Source organism: Mesoplodon densirostris, chromosome 18, assembly GCF_025265405.1.
Source record: "Mesoplodon densirostris isolate mMesDen1 chromosome 18, mMesDen1 primary haplotype, whole genome shotgun sequence".
Lineage (NCBI taxonomy): Eukaryota > Metazoa > Chordata > Mammalia > Artiodactyla > Ziphiidae > Mesoplodon > Mesoplodon densirostris.
This window is the reverse complement of record NC_082678.1, coordinates 37769625-37791981: the sequence shown is the minus strand read 5'-3', so window position 1 is coordinate 37791981 and position 22357 is coordinate 37769625. Positions and strand designations below refer to the sequence as shown.

General features: G+C 50.7%; 1 protein-coding gene across 2 annotated transcripts; it reads right to left on the bottom strand.

The window, feature by feature from the left end:
- Positions 1-1989: 1989 nt before the first annotated feature.
- TRIM16 (tripartite motif containing 16) lies at positions 1990-20705 on the bottom strand. 2 transcript variants are annotated; one of them, XM_060081421.1, is made up of 6 exons: positions 20135-20705; positions 13871-13966; positions 10724-10957; positions 8124-8289; positions 7595-7690; positions 1990-3756 (listed from the first exon to the last, which is right to left on the bottom strand). In XM_060081421.1, exons 1-6 carry the CDS (start codon positions 20630-20632, stop codon positions 3173-3175), a joined length of 1674 nt encoding a protein of 557 aa, XP_059937404.1. In that variant the 5' UTR covers positions 20633-20705; the 3' UTR covers positions 1990-3172. The 2 variants fall into 2 exon arrangements, with proteins under 2 accessions (XP_059937404.1, XP_059937405.1); XM_060081422.1 differs by lacking the exon at positions 10724-10957.
- Between the last annotated feature and the right edge of the window lie 1652 nt (positions 20706-22357).

Here is a 22357-nt window from a genome sequence, read left to right as displayed (position 1 = left end):
TTCCATAAAACAGGGAAAATATTACCTATCTCACAGGACTGCAAAGATTAAATGAGGTAAGAAATGAGGAACACCCTCAAAATGCCAAAGCCCTCCTTACTCATCATTAACTTTAAAAACCTAAGCTTTTTATTTTTTTTAATTTTTTTTTCCCCCAGTACGCAGGCCTCTCACTGTTGTGGCCTCTCCCATTGCGGAGCACAGGCTCCGGACGCGCAGGCGCAGCGGCCATGGCTCACGGGCCCAGCCGCTCCGCGGCATGGGGATCCTCCCGGACCGGGGCACGAACCCGTGTCCCCTGCATCGGCAGGCGGACTCTCAACCACTGCGCCACCAGGGAAGCCCTTAATTTTTATTTTTTGCCGGCGTCGCAAGGCAGGCGAGATCCTAGCTCCCTGACCAGGGAGCAAACCAGAGCCCCCGACCCCGTGGTGGAAGCGTGGAGTCTGAACCACTGGACCGCCAGGGAAGTCCCCAAACCTAAGCTTTTTAGAGGAAACCCGAGGGCCTCAGCAAAACTTCAGTGAAGGAACGCAGTAGCCAGCGGTGGGTGTGAAGAGGAAAGAGGATCCAGAACCTCTGGAATGTCTGATCAGCTGCATCTGCTATTATATGTTCCTGTCTATGCTTAGGGAGTTGTCAAAGACAGTGGAGGCTTCTGTGGGACATACAGAAGAGTGGCATACACTGACACAGCTTGGGGAAAATGACAGAGGGCGTAAAATTGGCCTTTGTTATCTTTTTTGATTTTTAATTTTGTTTGTTTTAGGCGATTTTCAGTTTTTGGACCTAGGGGAAGAAAAAAGATATGCCCATTGCTTAAGGCAATGCTAATGCTCAATTTTGCTTGGATCTTCTATATCGAGAAGAAAGGTCTTAAAACCAAAAATGAGTGGACAAAAAGAGGAACTGAAGTTCAAAACAGGTAAGGAGACACCCAAAGGGTTCCTTTTATGAATCTGAGTGTGGCCTAAACAAATTACATCTCACGACACTGACACAATTTACCAACGTGACTGAAATCCAGGCAGTAAACTTTGAGAAATTAGGGAGAATGGTGGAGGATGAAGACAGGTAACATTGTCTTGATTTTTTAAAAGAAAAAAAAAGGTAGATTCTGGAAACAGCAGATGAGGTGTGAACTTACATCAGAATTCTAAAATGGTTTGTCAAATATTATGTGAGCATTTGGGGAAGAAAGTAAGAAGCATCAACAACCCAGCCAAGCTGATCTCACTTTCCCCCTAGAGAGCATCATTAGAGAGGAAAGGCTGACATAGTATATCCTGATCTCTGCCGCTGAAAAGTCCTTCATGGTGTGCAGTGGATAAAGGGGCATAAGGTGGGCTACATTAGCAAACAATTCTACTGATGCATAACTTATTGAATAACTAAACCCAAAAGATATTGGCTGAGGACTGCAAGATTCTAATCAATATAGGTATCAACCTAATCAATATGTATATCAACAAGAGTAAGATTTAAGAAGAAAGGGTTACCAATTCTGTAGGTGACACCAGGCTAGGCAGGAGAGCTATTACACTGGGCATAGAGTCATGAATAAAACTATCTCCGCAAGCAGCAATGATGTGATGAAATTTAAAATTCAAATTTAAAAATTTCTAAGGATGCACAGTATAGCCCAGGGAACTCTACTCAATACTCTGTAATGGCCTATATGGGAAAAGAATCTAAAAAAGAGTGGATATATGTGTATGTATAACTGATTCACTTTGCTGTACAGCGGAAACTAATACAACATTGTAAATCAACTATACTCCAATAAAAAAATTTTTTAATATTTTAAAGGTCAATAAAATTCAAAGCTTTTAAATTCAATTTAAAAATTCAAATCCTATACTATATAAATCCTAGAATTCAAATGTAGGGCAGGGTCTCTGGAAACGAGTCGAGTGACGCTCAAGTAAAGTACTCTCAACACAGGACCGTCAGACTGGCCGAAGAGGAAGGAACTTGACTTGACACAGGTCACGGAAAAGACCCAGAAGTTTTATTTCCAGGGAATCCCAAAAGGGGCCTCAGGTTATGTCCTCAGAAACCCATTTGAATACAATTTGTCATTTGACTAAGGGTTTGATGAATGTGTATCATGAATCTTAGGGAGCGCATCTGTAGAAAGGAGGGGGATGTGATCAGAGGAGTAGAAGGTCCAGAAACCACAAAGGAAAGTGGGAGGTAGAGTGAGAAGCCAAGGATAGAGTGAGAAACCAAGAATAATTCCCGGGGGGGGGACCGTGTGAGAGCTGCCCCCAAACACATGGGAGAACTGCCCTTGAATGAGGAATCAGACGCGTCCACATCATCCAGGTGGCTCCAGAAGAGAGGAAGGAGCCCTGTCGCCTGAGGTTACAGGGACTAGGACTCGGACCCCACTAAGACATTCCTGCAATCCTCACTGTCCCCAAACCAGGTGAGCTTCCAGGTGAGGTAGTGAGCTCTCCATCACAGCATAGCTGCAAGGCCCAGTCAGACGTGCGGGTGCAAAGCGACGGAGGCTGTAAGACACTCTACTCCTACGAACGCAGTTCATGATGTGGTTTATTCCCGTGCACACAACACCCACCGTCTAAGGAGGAAGGCAGCGTGGGGTCGTGGTTAGAAGTTCAACATCAGCCCTCCTAGGGGCCACTCACTCACCAAGTGACCACGATGAGCCCGAGCAAGTTCACTGACCCCCACCGGACCACAGCTTCCCCACCTGCAAAATGGGGACGGTGTGAGCAGCTACCCCACGGGGCTGCCATGAGAGCCACGAGGGCTGACGCACGGGAGGAGCTCAGGACAGTGCCGGGGACGCGGGGGAAGCGAGATAAAGTTAGTGATTTATTCTGATTCCTCTGCAGTCTTTCTGATGGTTCTGAGGATTCCTGGTGACCACCTCTGGGCACAGTGTGCTTGTTCACCCAAGCAGACAGGACATCACGAGAAGATGGCGAGGGGGACTTAGGGCCTGAGGATTGTTGCAAACGTGGGGAACAGCGCTGCATGGAGCCCAAGGCGGTGGCCAGAGAGCCTTCCCCTCATCCTGTGACCCACGTGATTTCTAAAGCCAGCAACCGCTGGCAGGGATTCTGCCCCCCAGTCAGCCTTAAAACGCAAGCTGCCGCCCCGTCTGTGTGTTAGCACAGGTCTGGGCTCTGGACCCTGGCACCTAGGGAGCAGGCTCCACCGGGGTCGGTGCCGGCTTCTCGGGTTCCTCTCCCAGATCCGCAATCCGGATGGTGTTGTCCTTCTTGGAAAGCCAGAAGGCTGGGTAGACGGGCTCCGAAAACTTACAGTCGAACCGGTGCACCAGCATCATGGCCTCCGGCTCAACGCCGTAGAAGGAGAGGACGCCTCCGGGGAAGTCCACGTAGACCCCCAGCCTCTGACAAGGGCGGGCCTCGAGTGGGGTCTCCGTGTCACTGTGCCAGGCCCTGAACCCCTTGCCATCCCACTGGAGGCTCCAGGAGAAGTTGTTTCCGGAAATGCAACCATTGCGTTCCTCGCCCTTGCGGTCAATGCCCTGGCACGTCATGCCCACGTAGATGCCCGCCCCGGAGAGCTCCACCTCGAAGTAGTACCTGTGCAGGTAGAGGCTCTGCTGGGCCAGCACCTGCCGCCAGTGTGTGAACCTGCTGGGGAGGCCCGGGTACGGGTGCGCCCAGGGCGTGGTGTTGGTGACCTTGCGGTTGTCCTCCTGCAGCCGGAGGTACCTGTGTGCCGTGTCGGGGTCGAAGGCAATGTCACAGGCATCTGAGGGGACACAGAAAGTCAGGGACCGACAGGTGATTCAGACCCAACCCTTCAAACCTAGCGAGCCTCCAAGGGACGAAAAGACATCTGTCTCCCAGACCCCTGTTCCTTCCCAGAAAAGAGGTGGGGGAAAACCAGAAAATAGAACGCAAGTGTGATACTGTGATTTATAATAAATATATATTTGGTCTCTGGTTCCCGGTTGCCGGCACAAAGCTCCCTGTAATCTCCTGAGATAAGAGCACATGGACCATCTGTTGTTCTAATATTTGGTCTTTGGCCCCCGTTCCTGACACAGAGCTCCTGAAACCCTTGTAATTTCCCAGGTTACACATGTATCTTTTGTTCTGATGAGGCAACTCTGGGTGGGCTCCTGGAGGGGGCTGGCTGGTCACCAGAAAGACCATGTCATGACTAGAAGCTTGGAACTTGCAGCCCTAACTCCTAATCTCAGGACAAGTGAGAGGGGCTGGAAATGGAGTTAGTGGGCCATCATGCCTATGAGATGAAGCCTCCATAAAATCTCAATAGTGCAGGGTTCTGAGCGCTTCCAGGCTGGCAAACATCCACACCAGAAGGCGATGCACCCCATCTCCAGGAGGACAGAAGCTCCTGCGATCGGGACCCTCCCTGGCCTTGCCCCGTGCATCTCTCTCTCCATCTGGCTGCTCATCTGTGTCCTTTACCACACCCTTTAATAAACTGGTGAACCTAATTGTCTGCCTGACTTCTGTGAGCTGTTCTAGCAAATGCTCGAGTCCAAGGTGGGGGGTGCGGTCCTGGGAACCTCTGATTTGTAGCCAAGTCGGACAGAAGTTGTCCATCACCTGGGGACCCAACACCTGGCAACTGGCATCTGAAGTGGGAGCCATCCTGTGGGATCTGACGCCATCTCCAGGCAGTGCCAGAAATGAGTTAAACTGTGGGACACCAGGCCAGTGTCACGGAGAACTGCTTGCAGGGGGCACCTCGCCCATGCAGGTCTTAAGTGGTCCCAGACCCCTTTTGACAAGCCAACCCACGTCCTTCCTTCCTGAAGCTCAAATTGCTTGGAATTTACTGTATTATTTGCTGAACTGAATCAAGAAGTAAAACCTGCGGATGGGCTCATGCTTTCATTCATTCGACAAATACGTCCTGAAATCCAGGCACTTTTCTACCCAGCGTCGGCAAGGGTTTGGGGCAGACAGGCACTCATACATCCATATTTGATTCCCTCATTTGTTAAAATATCTGGCCACTATTCAGCAGGGGAACTCTCAAGCAGTCCCCCGCCCCACACATTCTCTTCCTGGTCCCAGAGAACAACACCTCCACGCACCCAGGTGCCCAAGTCACACTCCATTTCTTTTCCCTCATCCTCCCACGTCTTGTCCCACCACACACGCAGGCAGCCCTGAGTCCTGTGGGTCCCACCCTCTCAGTGCCCTACCTCACCCCATCTAAGCCACCCCCAAATCTCCCCCAGAGCGTGCAGTAGCCCCACGCTGGTCGTGGTGCTCTCTCCCGCCTCCCCCGCCCAGACCTTCTCCCCGACAGGAGCTCGCTTCAGGGAGCCAGCTAAGGTGAATCGTGTCGCCCCAGCTTACAGCTTCTGATGGTGCCCCTGCCCTTAGGAAAAAGCAGTGACCCGCCTCCCTGGCCTCCCGGCCCTGAGTGACTGGCACTTGCCTGCGTCAGCAACCTCATCTCCTGCCCTCTACCCCTTGACCTCCACACTCCAGCACCCTGACCTCAGACCCACCCAATGCTGAACCCACTCGGGCGGCTTCGGCACAGACCGTTCCCTCCGCGGTGGGGTCCTCACCCTGACCTGAGTCAGGGAGGTCCCGACTGATCCGTTCAGATTGTGGTTGTGAGTCTGTCCTCAAAGACGTCTCCATGCCTGCCTGTCAATGTCTCTCGGAGCACCCTGGCTTTATAACTTCCTGGTACTCATCACAATGTGTAATTATTTATCAGTGTGTTTGTTTCATGAATGTTCTCCTTTTATTCTATCAGCTCCACATTTTATGTGGGACTCTATCCTGGGGGTCTAGCTCTGAGAAGATGCTCGGTATACACGTGCCAAATGAATGAGTGCGTTAGTATTCCTCTCATCTAGGGGGACCCGGGGCTCCTTACAGGGTAGGTGATTCTATGCCTTGGGACAAGGAAACCAGAATGGGTCTGGAACATTCTGTTAGTGCCAGAAAGCAGCAATACTTTTCAGAATGTCAAGGGCAGAAGGTCAATGCTTAAAGGACAAAGGGGCCAGCTTACAAGTGGCTCCCACTGGTCAGTCAAGCTGGCAGTTTGACAGAACTTGGACAGGTGAAATGATCTGAGTCCATAAAAGGCTAAAAGTTCACAGCAATGCTCTAGGAGCAAAAGTTAATGTCATGCATGAAAAAAGATGACTGTCATGCAACAGAAAACAGATTGTAATAGGATGTGGTTCACTTTTATTTTAATGTTAAGCACAAAAGGTGTTTGGCTTCTTGTATTAACTATATCTGTTAGTAAAACATACATGTGGGGCTTCCCTGGTGGCGCAGTGGTTAAGAATCCGCCTGCCAATGAAGGGGACATGGGTTCGAGCCCTGGTCCAGGAAGATCCCACATGCCGCGGAGCAACTAAGCCCGTGCACCACAACTACTGAGCCTGAGCTCTAGAGCCCGTGAGCCACGACTACTGAAGCCCGTGCACCGCAACTACTGAGCCCACGTGCCACAACTACTGAAGCCACGCACCTAGAGCCCGTGCTCTGCAACAAGAGAAGCCACTGCAATGAGAAGCCCGTGCACCACAACAAAGAGTAGCCCCCGATCGCCGCAACTAGAGAAAGCCCGCATGCAGCAACGAAGACCCAATGCAGCCAAAATTAGATAATTAATAAATAAATAAATTTATTTTTTAAAAAAAACACAGATGTGCTGGTGTCAGGAAGCAGGAAAGAGTAAATCAAGGAAACTGTGTGGAAACCGAGAGGTCCTGGGGAAAATAAGGAGCTGTGGAAAGAACAGGAGACAGTCATCGAAGCCGAGGCTCCACGTCACGACCAGAGCAAAAGGAGTTCAGGAGTTGGTCAGCCAGCGCTCACCCCCAGAAAGCAAGCAGAAGCAGGGTTCAACGGCACATTGCAAAGAGATGAAGCAGCTGCATGTCCTAAAAGTGAGCCTTGACTACCCAGATGCAGCCCTTCCTCTCCTGGGAGATGAAACCTCCCTGCCTTGTTAACCATAAGGAAGTATTGATTGGAAATAACATGTTTTCAAAAATGCTGACAGCCCAGGACACTCCCACATCATGACGGGACGATGGGTTTTGCAGTTCTGGCCAAGTCAGACTTAACAGGGACCCATCTGGGAACTAGCCAGGATCTTTGAAAGGGCCAAGGTCATGAAGGACACAGAAGGACAAAAGGACTGGACCCAGACTGGAGACAAAGAAACATCTGTGACCTTGGACCGGACTTTCAGCCAGAAAAAGGACACCGGGAGGAATACCTCGTGAAACCTGAATAAATTCCATAGATTAGTTAATAGGCTTGCAGCAATTTCATTTTCCAGTTTGGATCAGTGCACTGTTGTAACGTAAAGTGTTAACGTTTGGAACAACTGAATGAAAGGTATACAAGAATTCTTGGTCCTCTTTTTGCAATGTTTTCATAAGTCTGAAACTGTTTCAAAACTAAAAGTTCAAATTTTTTTTAAATTAAACTTTTTAACATGTACCATTTGGGCACAGACCCTGATGTTGCAAGAACCTGAAACCTACGTGAGAAACGGCATCCCTGCTTCCAAAGCCTCACACGTACATCCACACCCAGGGAAAGGGAAGCTGTTCACGACTTACACTGAAGGAAGTGCTGCCTGGTGCTGGGCTCTGGTTCTGAGGTCCAGTGTTTGTGCTCAGTGACGGCACACACCTGAGTTCCGATGTCGTACTCCTCTAGAAAATCAGAGAATTGTGAATGCACACCTGTCCAGGTGGGCAGGAGAACCTAAGAAGCAGGAACCCCCAGCCCCTCTTCCCTGGGCTTCCTCGGGAAGAAGGGCCCGGACGCTAGTCATGTGTCAGAGACCCCTGCTCAATGGACCACACTAAAGTAAAACACGCTGAGGAAAGACCCCAGCCTGACTTGGATTTCACTTGAAAGTACAGGCATCAGCAACCTCAGAAGCTAGTCTCGGAGATGCTGGCCAAGGGTGTGATGTGACTGACTCACATTCTCTGGTGTCAGTCATCAAGGTAAGTGTCCATCAGTAGCACGGCGAGCCAGAGGATGGCTCTGAAAATGAGAAGCTCCCCGTTTCTGCTCTCCCTCCCAACTCCCACCTCCCGCGTCAGCCCCTCCGAGACACTACAAGCCACAGCTTCTCACCTTCCTTGGAGAACTCCTGGAGCTTCTCCTTGTAGTTCTGCAGCAACTGGATCAGGTGTGTGGTGGAGTCCGTGATGACCTTGCGGATGCCCGAGAGCTTGTCCTTGAGTCCAATGTAGACACTGGGGAAAGCATCGTCCTTCATGTTCTTGAACTTGCAGTACTCCTGCAGGAAAGGACACATGGCAGAACTTGCCCTGGTTTCGGTGCTTCTTAAACAGGGCTGCCCTCCTCAATACGGCACCTTCCTCATCTGTAAAATAGGCTGATGGTGACGTGCACTTCACAAAGAAAGTGTGTGTAATGGGTCCAGCTCAGCGTCTGATAATGTAGAAAGCATTCGTGTTTTTTAACTGGGAAAGTGGACTTCTAAAAATCAAGAGATACGAGGCACCCGCGAGCAGATGCAATACATAGCCCAGACAGGGAATCGAAGAACAAATGTGTTACACCAACAGCGCAGATGGCGGTAACATTCCTGCAACCTTCATTCTATCAGTGCTTTTTTTTTAAAACTAATTTAAACACAGGCCATGACAGGGATGGAGGAACGGGTGTACCACTTGGAAGATTCACAGACAAGTCCTCAGGCGGGAATGCTTGCTGCTGCATTTTCCTAGTCGGTTCAATCCAATACACAGTGTTCTCTAATTCTTGTTCTGTGCTTTAGAGTTTGAAAAGTATTTTCACATAGATAATCACATTAAGCCTCTCATGCTTCAAAACTCTGCAGTGATCAGGAAAGGTTGCTTTCAGGTGTAACACATTATCAAAATTCAAATGCAACGGAAGCACTGAATTACAAACTGGGTACAGCAGAAAACTTAGTGATGAAAACAATTGTACCAGAATGGTTAGATTAATGGAAGAGAAGAAAGAGGCCAAGCCAGAGAGTAGATAGGAAGAAAAAATGAGCATTTTATGTAGATTTAGTGCCATATATGATAAAAGTAACATTTTAGATCACTGGGGGGACTTCCCTGGCGGTCCAGTGGTTAAGACTCTGTGCTTCCAAGGCAGGGGGCGAGGGTTGGATCCCTGGTTGGGGCACTAAGATCCCTCATACCACACGGCACAGCGAAAAAAGAAAAAATAAAATAAAATAAAATGGTCTATTTCTTTAAAAAAAAAGAATCACTGGGGAACAATACATGTCATTTCGATTGGCTAAAAATTTGTGGAAAAAGAAGTTATGTTTAACTAAAATAAGTTGTCCTATACTAAAATATATTTTATACATATTAAAGTTTTTATGTTAAAGTTACAAAAGGAGAAAAAAATAGATTTTATTTCTTTTTTAAAATTATTTATATGCTCTTTAGGAAACTCATGACATGGGAAGCCAAATTTTTCTTCACAGTTTCTTTGTTTTTTTTTTGTTGTTGTTGTTTTTGCGGTACGCGGGCCTCTCACCGTTGTGGCCTCTCCCGTTGCGGAGCACAGGCTCCAGACACGCAGGCTCAGCGGCCATGGCTCACGGGCCCAGCCGCTCCGCGGCATGTGGGATCCTCCCGGACCGGGGCACAAACCCGTGTCCCCTGCATCGGCAGGCGGACTCTCAACCACTGCGCCACCAGGGAAGCCCAGTTTCTTTGTTTTGATATTGTAAAGTAAAGGAACTGAAAGACATTCTTTGGTATGTCTGTCTCTGTCTGTTACTCTTTCAATCTCACTCATTACAAGGCTAATGATGATTACCTTGGGTGATGGGAATACGGATGATCGTGTTCCTTTATATTTTTCCATATTTTCCAAGTTTTTTTTTCATAATAAACATTTGCGTTTGCCGTTAACTAGAAGGGAATCTCTTCCCAAAATGCAATAAAAGAATTATTTGTATGTAGGAATATTAGCACTGAAGGAGCCTTGGAAATCACTGCCTCCGACCTGCTTGTTTATAAATGAGGAATCTGAGACCCAAAAAGGTTAAATGACTTGCTAAAAACTACACAGCGCTCTAGTGACAGATCCAGGAAGATGGAATGTCTGATGGCAGGTGGCTTAACATACAATGAATGGCACATTGTAATGAAAGGTCTCATCTTCTCTGCTGGGCTGTCTGTCCTCAGTCACCCCAGCACGGGCAGCCCTCTCCGAAAGGCAGCAGGACCCCGGTCTCACCCCGGCCCAGCAAGTATCCCTCCACTGTCGGAGTGGTTCATAAAGCACACTGAGGCCTGAGCTCATCACCCCTCAGCTGAAGTCCTCCCTGGGCTGCTGTGACTGCACGATGAAGAACAAGCTTCTACAACCAGATGCCCACCTGGCCCCACCAGCCTCGCCTCCCACCACCCTGTGCCCAGCGTCCCACACCCCATCCTTGTGAAAGCACCTTAGTTCCCCACATCAGCTGTGCTGTCTCAAACCTCTCTGCCTTTGCACATGCCATTGCCTCTGCTGGCACATAATGCATCTTCCACGACCCGGTTCCAGCCTCTCCGCTCTGGAGAGCCCTCCCTCTTGGACTCCTGTACTCAGCTGCTCTCTGTCCTCACAGCTCCCTGCGCACCCGTTTATCAGCAGGCAGTTCCTTTCCCCCGTGTGCCACAGGCCGAGCAGAGTGAAGGTCTCCCTGGCATGGGTGGCACGGCAGCCCATACCTCCAGGAAAAGCACGGGGTTGCCGATGGCGGCAATTCTGTCCAGTTCCTGCCTGGTCTTCTCCATCTCTGCGCTCCTGTACTCCAGGTGGGTCTTGATGCCACTGGCCTGGCCCAGGGCAGCTTGTTCCTTCTCCTCCAAGAAAAGCATCACGTCAGCCTGGGCCTTCCTCATGGCAGCAAGGAGAGCCCCAAACTGCTCCTTGGCCACCGCCTTTACCTCCGACACCGACACCTGGCGGGGTGGTGGGGGAGTGAAGAACCTGTTAGTGAGGCATCCAACCTTCTCAAAGCTCAACACGCAGAAATGCAAACCCGAGAAACCTGCAAAATCAGGGAGCAATTTCCTATTGTAAAAGGAAGCCTTTATTCTCATTTGAATCCTGGGTTCCCGGAAACAAGAAGGACTCTCCAGAGTATAAGTACTTATTTGCCAATCATTCCCTTAGTCTCTCATCCATCAGATGAGAGAGTGAATTATCTGATTTCTGAGTCCAGCTCTGACAGTCGGGCTGCTCTTCAAGTTTGTGACATCCATCTTCCAACCAGGACAGTGTACGTATTCAGTATACTTGATAGTCATGTTTCTTGAGGTAAAATAATAATTTGGCTTCTTTATACAAATCAGTAGCATGAATTTGCTTTCTTAGCATTTCATTTATGTCCAGTTAAACTGCCCACCGGGTCCATCTGAGCCAAAAGCACATCTAACCCTATGGTGTCTGTGCCAGGCACAAAATGTTTAGGGTGTGTGCAGGTGTCCACAGCACCTAAGCATCGCAGGACCAGCCTACCTGTGCAGAATGGAATGTCACGTTCAAAAATATATAAAACAAATTCCACGTGATGAATAGCAAGGATTTGCACGATGGCACTCGTGCATGTGGGATTCTATCCTTCCACATCCTTTACAAATGCCTTCAGTCAATGTCATATTTACAACTTCAGTCCACGTTTTCAACGGTTTCCACTTCTCTTTGGTAGTTCTTAGGTCCTGGTGCTGATGGCTCCCTCTGACAATACCCGACTCCAGATCGTTGCCCCAACACAAATTACCTGGTTAAACTTCATGTAAAGTTCTTGGAAACACTTTCCTTTGCTCACCCTCCCTTCACCCCACTCCACAGCCCGGAGCCCATGCCCTGCCTGCCTCAATCTCTCCCATTGTCCCTCCATGACCATCCCATCTGAGAGCCCTCTGAGCAGCCCCTCCAGGTACTGTTTTCTGTTCTCCTGGGGTCCTGCCGCATGCCTGGTCACTTTTTAATTACATAACATAGTAATACAATAACGGCCACATTTAGTAAGTGCTTATCATGGGCCGGGCACTGTTCTGAGCACTGTATACATATTCTCTCATGGCAACCCTAGAAGGTAAATACAGATGGCCCTCCATATCTGCGGATTCCACATTCACGAATTCAAGCAACCACAGAACGAAAATATTTGGGAAAAAATTCCAGAAAGTTCCAAAAAGCAAAACTACACTCTGCCAAGCTGGCCACTATTTACATAGCATTTACATTGTGTCCGGTATTGCAAGTAATCTAGAGAAGATTTAAAGTATACGGGAGGATGTGTGTAGGTTTACATGCAAATACTAGGCCATTTTATACAAGGGACTTGAGCATCTGCGGATTTTGGTATCCGTGGTGAGGGGATTGGGGGCTGTCCTAAAACCAGTCCCCTGAGGACACCAAGGGACGACTGTACTACAATAGTCCCCATTTCTTAGATATAGAAACTAAAGCACCACCATTTCAACAGACTGAGTAATTCTTAGGTCAAGGGAGCAACACTCCCAGGCTCTCCTGTCCCATCAACCTAGGGGCCCTGGACGGTTCTTGTTGTCTCTGTGTCCTCATGTACCTCCTACATGGTGGTCACTGTGGTAACTACCTCACCTGGTTACCATGCAGTTAAGAGAAGAACTGAGTAGGGATCAAAGTGTCTGGAAAATAAAGAGCTGGAAAAGGCAAGATGCTCCATGCAGTTCTCCAGATTACACTGAGCATGGAAATCAACAATCTCTGAAGGTTTCCAAGACTTTAAAGGGATAATTATTGTTCTTCTTTTCATAAGATTATATGGATAAGAAATAGGTATTCATTCTTCCACAGCTAGTTAGTTATAAACACCAAGGAGGAAGAAATTAAGCTGAAATGGTTACATGTATTAGATATGGATGGATGGATGGGTGAGTGGATGGGTAGGTGATGGATGGATGGATGGACGGATGGGTGGGTGGATGGATGGATAGGTGGGTGGATGGATGGATGGATGGATGGGTGGATGGATGGATGGATGGACGGATGGATGGATGGATGGATGGGTGGGTGGATGGATGGATGGATAGTGGATATGTAGGTGGATGGATGGACGGATGGATGGATGGATAGTGGATACGTAGGTGGATGGATGGATGAATGGATAGAATCATTCTTGATATGCAAAGATGCTGCTGCTGACTGACTGCCATAGGGTAGTTGTTTTGCATTCTCCTCTGAGTTGAGGTTATTGGCTTGCCACTAATGAGAAACCTTTGTGGAACTGTTTGGGTCTACTTAGAGTTTATTATAGAAAGTGGTCATAAGCCAGAGAGACTAAAACTAAGTAGCCTGGCACGCCACTGGCCTTATCAAGTACCATCCATTAATCCAGCAGCTCTCACCTCTCTTTTCTGGCTGCCAGGATTTAGGACTGGTGAGAATTGCATGCAGAACACCCTCCTATGATGGAAGAATCCAAGACTATACATAATTTCTGGAGCTCTGGCTAACCACCCGCCTTGACTCCCACATACACCCTTTTCTCCCGGTCAAAAAAGCATATGCACATGTACAAATAAGGACACTGTCATTACAGGACTAGCTTGCTTCTACTCTATAACATTAAAAAGTAAATCACTTGCCAGTCCTGAATCTTGAACTAATTTCATAACAAATCCCCATAACAAGTTGAAGCCACCCTGCAGTGTGGCTGACCTTATCTGTACCCACAGTTCTCACCCAACGATAAAACCCATGGGGCTCGTGGACATGGGGGCCGGGCCTACACCCTGCATCCCACAACCCCGGGTGGGCCTGGCTGAGCATGCAGCAGCTGCCAGGTGTGCCAAAGCCCAGCAGGTGACCCCAGCCAGCCTTACCAGCACGGACTTATGGTTGGCTTGGAGCCTGGCGATGGCATCTTCATTCAACTTGAGTTTCCGCTCCAGGTCTAACTGGGTGATCCGAAGCTCAGCCTAAGAAGAGGAAAGGTCAGCGTCAAGGAGGAAGGAGCCCAGGGCACTTGGAAGGTCCCCAGGATCAAGGGCACCATCTGTGCTTCTTCCATGGATAGGGGAGTCTGTCTCAGACGCTGCTCCCAGAAGCCAGGCTGGAGCACCCACCCTCAGTGGAGGCACAGAGGGTCAGCTATGTGCTGGCACTTCCTGGGGTGAACTGGCTAAAATGCAGGGAGAGCTTATGCTGTGCTGGGCATCGCTTCAAGCATTTCTCTGTGTCACCTATCATCCTGACCATGCCCATAGCAGGTAAACACATTATCTCTATTGTACAGGTGAGAAAATGGAGCCACCTATCCAAGGTCACACAGTTGTCAGTGGAGTTGAGTCCAGCCCATCCGGCCCCAGAACAGCCTGACAAGGAGCACAGGGCGCTTGAAGTCGGGGGTGGGCATCCTAGGTTTCTACTTAGCAGATGAGACTTCGGGAAAATCTACTTAATGCCTCCACACTTGCATTTCTTCACCTGTGAGGTGAGAGCAGCTAAAGTGCCCAATTCACAGGGTTCCCGCAAGGATGGGAGGCGTGTCATCAGGAACTCTGTACAGTAGCGGGCGCGTGGCAGGTGCTCCATCCATGTTGGTGGTGTCATTATCCTCATCATCGTTACCAGCACTACCTCGGCTGCTTTCCATCACGGACTCTTATTCTCTGCCGGATGCAGGCAGAGCGAACCCTCCCCGCCGAGGCAAGTGCCTGCCTGAGAACCCCGGGTTTGCCCACGTCGACGCCCCTGCCCAGCCCCACTCTTGCCTCCTGAAACTCCCCAAGCACTGTCTGCCGAGAACGTGCCGAGGCATGAAAGCAGAGCCTTTGCAAACTTCAGAGGCCCCGTCACTTTCTGCGTCCACAAGGGCACGAGACAGCAGCAACAGAAAGAAGAGCTTTCGGGCTTCCCCGGTGGCGCAGTGGTTGAGAATCCGCCTGCCAATGCAGGGGACACGGGTTCGATCCCTGGTCCGGGAAGATCCCACATGCTGCGGAGCAACTAAGCGTGTGTGCCACAACTACTGAGCCTGTGCTCTAGAGCCCGTGAGCCACAACTACTGAAGCCCGCGTGCCTAGAGCCTGTGCTCCACAATGAGAGAAGCCACTGCAATGAGAAGCCCGTGCACCGCAACAAAGAGTAGCCCCCGCTCACCGCAACTAGAGAAAGCCCACACGCAGCAACGAAGACCCAACACAGCCAAAAATAAATAAATAAAAAAATAAAATTTTAAAAAAAGAAAGAAAGAAGAGCTTTCACTGATTTTCACAGCAGCGTGTGTCTGCACTCCAGCTGTGTCGTCATTCACCCTAACAGAACTCGGGGTGCAGGGGCACTGTGATGCGTCTCCCCTTCCTCCCACTGAAGCCCGCGGGAATCCCAGGCCCCAGTGGTGGCAGCCCAGGCAGGCAGGGGACTCGCCTCCGTCTGCAGAAGCCCGGGAACAGTTGCTCACGCCCTGCAGCCCTGACTCAGAGCCAAGTGAGCCCGGGTGACCTCCCGCCCCTGAGACCTGAGACCTGATGCCCGGGAGTGGGGGAAGCAGGGAAGATGCGGGGTCCAGCCTATTTGGGGGCAACGTGGAATCTTGGTCTGTCTAGAAGGCTTATTACCCAGTGACCTGCTCCAGGATGGGAGGGGACATGAGCTGCTTGTTGAAAGATGGTGGGAGACACAACAGAACACACAGTAGCAACGAGTGCAGAGTGTGTTAAAGCGGTCGGCCCCAGCACCATCCGGGGACACAGGAGACCCCCAGAGTGTCCAGGGAGGGGGCTTCTCCCCACTGTCTGTGGACTGCCATAAAAGGAGAAAGGGACTCCCAAGTGCCTAATGGGGACCTCTGAGTGAGTCACCCCACAAGCAGGCACTCCTGCTTACCACAAGAGGCGGGGCCCCTTGGGAGACCAGCATCTCCAGTTTTTCCTGTTCCAAGGAAATGACGGGGTGCCTCAGACCCTGGCTCCGGGGTGTCCCAAGACGTGAGCCATATGCACATCGCAGGCCCAGGCAGGCCCCACACAAAAGCAGGACAGCAGTGCCAATGAGAGTAGACGGCCCCATGTCCAAGGGCACAGAGAGTCCTCCCCGCTTCAGCGGGCACCATATCTGGGGTACAAGACCTGCCTCTCTCAGGCTCTACGACCCTCATCAGTTGGTTTAGCGTCTCCTCTGGTGCCTCAAGAATATGTTAACAAAATCGTTCTTGCTTCTATCTCCAGGGCAAAGGTGGTACGCAGCTCAGTGACCAGGGTCAGGTTAGAGATGCAAACTGGAACAGCAGGGGGAGGGAGAAGAGAGAAGGAACTTCCAGATGGTGCCAGTTGCTTTGTGTTTCCCTCTGGAGAGTCTGTGTCTGGGAACACTAGGGCCCCCGCTGAGCCCTGACTTCACTCCTTGGCCAGCTGATCAGAGCTCACTACATGCCAGTCCAGTTATATAAGACACTGTCCCTGCTCTTGAAAGATGTACAGCCTGGTGGAATGTTCAGGATAAAACAAGTTGCATAATACTGAGTCCAAGGCACTCCTCAGAACTTCTAGAAGAAATTCTCCTGAACAGCCTCAAACCACCCGCCTTTTGGCAGCAGATGGGCCATGAACAATGCTGGTTAACGGCGCCCCCAACAAGCGGGAACACTTGTGGCTCTCAGAACTCGGCTCCAGCTCTACCTGGAGACTGTGTCCAAGATCCCCACCATATCCTGAGCTTTCTGGAACCAATGCTGAGATTGGATGCCACTAATGGACTTGAAGGTCTAAGACGGGGCCCAGCCGAGCCTTCCTTCCCCCAAGATACCTGCCCTGACCTCACTGCCAGGGGTCTTCCTCCTTGGAACACGCAGCAGGGCCTCTGTGTTGCCCCAGCCCTTTGGCGTCCAGGGAGACGTGGACCTGCCCTGGCTTCCTGACTACAGCCCACAGTCCCTGAGACAGTGTAGCACACTTAGCCCATAGAAAGTGCTCGATAATGTTCGATAACCGTGAAAAGGAACAGAAAAGAACAAACAGGAAAGCAGTTACAGAAAGAGTGCCAACTTCACAACTCACACACACGCATGCCACAGCTTCATTTCCCAGCAGCGAGCCTTAGTTCAGAGAAGGTGAGTGGAGTTAAGATTAGCTGCTCTGATTCACTTTGTTATAAAGCAGAAACTAACACACCATTGTAAAGCAATTATACTCCAATAAATATGTAAAAAAAAAAAAAGCTAAGGGAAGGGCTCCCCTGGTGGTCCTGTGGTTAAGACTCTGCACTTCCACTGCAGGGGGCACAGTGGTCCGGGAAGTTCTGCATGCTGCAGGGTGCGGCCAAAAAGAAAAAAAAAAGCTAAGGGAGAGGGATGGTCTGGGAATTTGGGGTTGGTAGATGCAAACTATTACATGTAGAATGGATAAACGACAAGGTCCTACTGTAGAGCACAGGGAACTATATCCAATCTCCTGGGGCAAGCCATAATGGAAAAGAATATTTAGAAAAGAATGTATATATGTTTAAAACTGAGTCACTTTGCTGTACAGCAGAAATTAACACAACATTGTAAATCAACTACACTTCAATTTAAAAAAACAAAACAAGACAACTAAGAGGCTTTGGGGCGCTGGCCTGGGCAAGGGGAAGAGCTGAGTCCCCATTGGGAAGAGCTGGCCTCTGGAAGCCCAGCGGCACAGAACAAATAATCAGAGAACACCCAGAATTCCCAAATCCAGAGTTTTTGCCCACTGGCATAGCTAGAGACCATGGGAGCCTCAGAAGGGGCTCTGTCGGTGAACTGAGAAATCAATCGCTCTGTGGACCCGATGCAGCTCCCGGCCTCTCTGTGTCCCTGTGGCTGACCCTGCTGTTCACGGTTTCCCTTGCACAACATGCCTGAGTGACTAGCGCTTAACTCAATCCAAAGTGACCTTCAGCAAGCAGCTCCAGCGGGCTTGGGCTGGCTGGAGGAAAGATGGAGCTTCTGGAGCCTTACTTATGTCCAACAAGACTTTCAAAATAATCCTGGTGGTGGCTGCAGCCTCATCCAGGTACTGTGTCTTCGGAGCTGGTCTCCTGGGCTCCTTGCAAGAAACCTTTTGGCTCCTGAGCCGTGGCAGGGCCACCCAAAAAGCGCTTACAGAGCACACACTCACTCTCAGAGTTGAAAGCAAGGATGCAGGATGGAAAGGCAAGAACTCTGATAGACACACCGGGGAGCGGAGGCTGGGAACTGGGCCCGCACCAAGGATCTGGGGTACGGGGCTGCTGCATCACACCTGTAACCGGCCTGCTTTCAGCACCAAGAACTGCCCCAGTTGTCTGTATTTTACCTGACACAGCTCCCTCCTGGGATGTCTGAATTTGCGGTTCCACACATGAGCAACACAACTCTCCCTGCTCAGAATGACAATTACCCTATGTCTCGGTAATGCACCAGCTTACACTACGTTGAAATTCATATTGTATCTATGCTGCTACGGGCACAGAATTTCCGAAAGGAAACAGAAGAAAGAGTAGATTGTGGTGTCTGCCTCTGAGGAGGGAGAAGGGCAGATCCAGGCTGGGAGGGAGGGCTTTTCTGGGAAAATCTATCTCAGTGTTTGGTGGAGATTGTTTCTGAACGGAGACATGCATCACTTTTCCAGTTAAACATAACAGAATTCAGATATTATACCCTGAACAAGGGAAAAGCAGCACATTCTGCTTTAATCTCTCTACGACATGTGTGGCAGGGTTTTGGTACAAAAAAAATAAAGGTTATAATATTGTGACCTTGGGGTCCTTCCCTGTGTTCCTCCGGTGGGGTGGCTTTCCAGAAGCTTCCATTCCCACTCCATGGCTTAGTCATCTGTATGAGTCTGGACAAATTTGGTGAAGACGAAAAGAGTCACCACCTCAGTGAGTTATTCCAGGACCGGATGGGAAAATCCACGGAAAGCACATAGCACACGGCAAGGCTCCATGAAGACCATGTAGTCAATTACATGGAGCTTTATCCTCTGACCTGTCTGCTGACCCAGAGCCTCCTCTGTGAACGTGGCTGTGAACGTGGGGAGTGTGTGGCAGTGACCTGCTCTCCTGACTGGACATTTCCTGGCACTGGAGATGCTGGGAACTGTTGGCAAGTAGATTGTAGAGCTGATAACGGTGACTCACTGGCATCTGGAATACAGAGCTTTCTGGAACAATTCCCACTAACGCTAGATAAAATCCACACTTAAGGGAGGGTGTGGAGGAGCAGGTCCTCCTCCAGGAAGTTCCTTGTCTGCTGCCCAGGAACCCCGGGGCCAAGACGCTGCCATGGGCCTGGTGGCCATGCTCAGTGCAGACAGGGAGCTGCCCGGAGTCTGGACACAAGAAATGTGGGACAAAAGAACTGCACTTCCCCACTGAGAAGAAACATGCTCGTGGAAAGTCCGACTATGAGAAACGAAGCATATGAATCCATTCCCAGGAACTTCTCCAGGCTCTCAGCTTTCTCAGGGCAAAGAAAAGCCAGCTGTTCTAGAAATGGTTGCCCTACCTGATGGGAATAAAATTACAGGCTATGAGTACAGTATTTCTCAGTCTCTCCTGATACCTCTATCTGATGAGGAGATTTATTTTCCCTAAGGTAAGCAGTCCTTGACATTGTACCCGGAGGGAAGTTTCCAGTTCTCTGTTATCTCGGCACTATTCAAGCTCTTGGATTTCATACCCAGTATCTCCAGAGGGGCCCTTTTGCTACTGATCTCTTGTTTAGGGTAAAGGGAAAAAGAGAACTTCGGGCAAAGTTTTGGCTCTTTTCTCTTGAATTTCTGCCAAGCTTTACATTGCATTCATTGCCACTCAGATCCAGCCAGAGGGAAACACCTTCTGCACCCAACACCCACCCACAGATCAGTCACCAAAAGCTAAGTGAGAAATAGCAGGAAACTAGCCACAGGAGCAACAGATGCAGACAGAGAGACTACAGGGACAGCAGGACCGAGAATGGCGACAGAGTAACCGGCTCCAGTTTCCAAAGCCAAGTGAGAGAGACAGGGATGCTGGCTGCACAGCCAGGGGCCAGAGCTAAGAGCACAGGAGTGAAGCCAGCAGCCCCAGGAGCCGAGGCAGAGGCTAGGCCTCTCCCTGGCCCACGGCCTCCCCACCTCCCTCTCCGCACGGACCCCGGCACTTGCCTCCTTGTCCCTGTGGGCAGCATCGAGGGAGACAGAGGCATGGTCCCTGTGCTCGGCCCGGCCGCACTCCTGGCAGATGCACTGCCCCTCGGGGCAGCAGAAGGCAACCAGCGGGCTGTGGTGGGCCGCGCACACGAGCAGGTCCCGGTCCTTCATGGGCTCTGTCAGCTGGTGGCCGTGCAGCCTGCTGTTCTCCTGGTGCGGCCGCAGGTGCTCCGGGCAGTAGTTCACCATGCAGGTCAGGCAGGACTTCGTGGCCCTCGCCCTGCTGGCCCCGAGGCAGAAGTCGCACAGGACCTCCTCCTCCGCCTCCGCCCCAGGACCCCCCTGCCAGGCAGAGCCATGGCTCTGTCCCCGGCTCTCCCCCGGGGAGCTCCCCGGGGAGGTTGCGTCTTCTGCTGCTGGGCTGGCCGACCCAGAGTCTGGGCTGAGAGTGGCCGGAGGGTGAGAGGGGACCCCGGGCAGCGGCCCTGGAGCCATCAGATCAAACTCAGCCATGTGGAAGTTCTGCGTCAGAGCTGGGCTTCCTCTGCTCCTGGGCCCAGGATCCTGCGGCCTCAGTCAGATGGAAGAACCACGCCCAGCTGACTGCAGCTGCGGCAGGATTTTAACTGTTTCCTCCCCCCAGAGGAAGCTCGGTCAGTCGTCATCACTCTGCTCAGCTCAGAGGACAGCCAGCTGCAGTGGCCACAAGGCAGCCCGGGTCCCCAGGCTCAGGGAGGCCCAGGCTGTCTCCCCACAGGCTCCAACCCGTCCTCCAGCCCAGACCCAAAACTGTTATTCTTCTGTGAATCATTCGCCTCCCCATAATCTCAGCCAAGCTGGGGGATCGGTCTGGAAAGGACTGGAGATTCCTGAGCTCTGCAGTGAAAGCCGACGTTGCTTTACGTGGTTTGACAGGTTCGATTTTTTGTTTTCACTTTTTCTCTATTTATTTTTTTTGGCTGCACCGCGTGGCATGGGGGACCTTAGTTCCCTGACCAGGGATCCAACCTGCACCCCCTGCATTGGAAGCGTGGAATCTTAACCACTGCACCACCAGGGAAGTCCCCTGTTTTCAATTTTTAAAGGGACCCAGAATGTAAGGACTTTAGCAATAGGGCAGCCCTCATCCCTTCCCACCTCGTAGAACTGGACATGACACAGCTGGGAAGAGGATCCGTGTCTCTGACCCTGACCTTTTCCATATGACATTCGTGCACATTCCAGGAGATGGACTTCTCTCAGAGCGGGATTCAGTGGCGATCAGGAGGCTCAGGAAGCACGTATCTCCTTCCACATAAAGCTCTAAGCAGACAGCCCTCCCGGGCTGCACAACCTGCCCAGTGGCTTCTAGAGAGGGGTGGGCGCTTTATCTGCTTACTAAGGTTTTCCTAGACGTGGTGTATGGGTTTGCTCCCAGTGCCATAACAAAGTACCACAGACTGGTTGGTTTAAACAACAGAAATTTATCTTCTCCCAGTTCTGGAGGCTGGAAGTCCAAGATCAAGGTGTCGGCAGGGTTGGTCTCTCTTGAGGGCTCTCTCCTTGGCGTGTAGACAGCCGTCCTCTCCTTGTATCTTTACATGCTCTCCCCTCTGTACACATCTGTGTCCTAATCTCCTCTTTTTATAAGGACAGCAGTCAGATTTGGATTAGGGCCCAACCTCATGACCTCATCCTACCTTAATGACCTCTTGAAAAAGCCCAGTCTCGAAATACAGTCACATTCTGAGGTACTGGGGGTTATGAAACAGAACGGGGCCCCGTGGGGCTCCCAGACATGGAGGGCTTTTTCTTTTGTCCCGCATTTCTTGTAGGCAAGACTCCAGCCTCCATGACCTTCCCTGAGATCCAAAGAGCAGATTCCCTTTGAACAGTTGCTCATCAAGGGAGAAGCAGTCAAAAAAACACCTGAGGCAAGATCCAAGGGACCAGAGAAGCTCATCAAGATTAGGAGACCCGGGCTTCCCTGGTGGCGCAGTGGTTGAGAGTCCGCCTGCTGATGCAGGGGACACAGGTTCGTGCCCCAGTCCGGGAAGATCCCACATCCCGCGGAGCGGCTGGGCTCGTGAGCCATGGCCGCTGAGCCTGCGCGTCCGGAGCCTGTGCTCTGCAACGGGAGAGGCCACAACAGTGAGAGGCCTGCGTACCTCAAAAAAAAAAAAGCCTGGATGAATGTAAAACGTGAATGACGACAAAGGTGGGAAAAACTCAGCCTGAAGAAATCCAGACAGAGGTAGA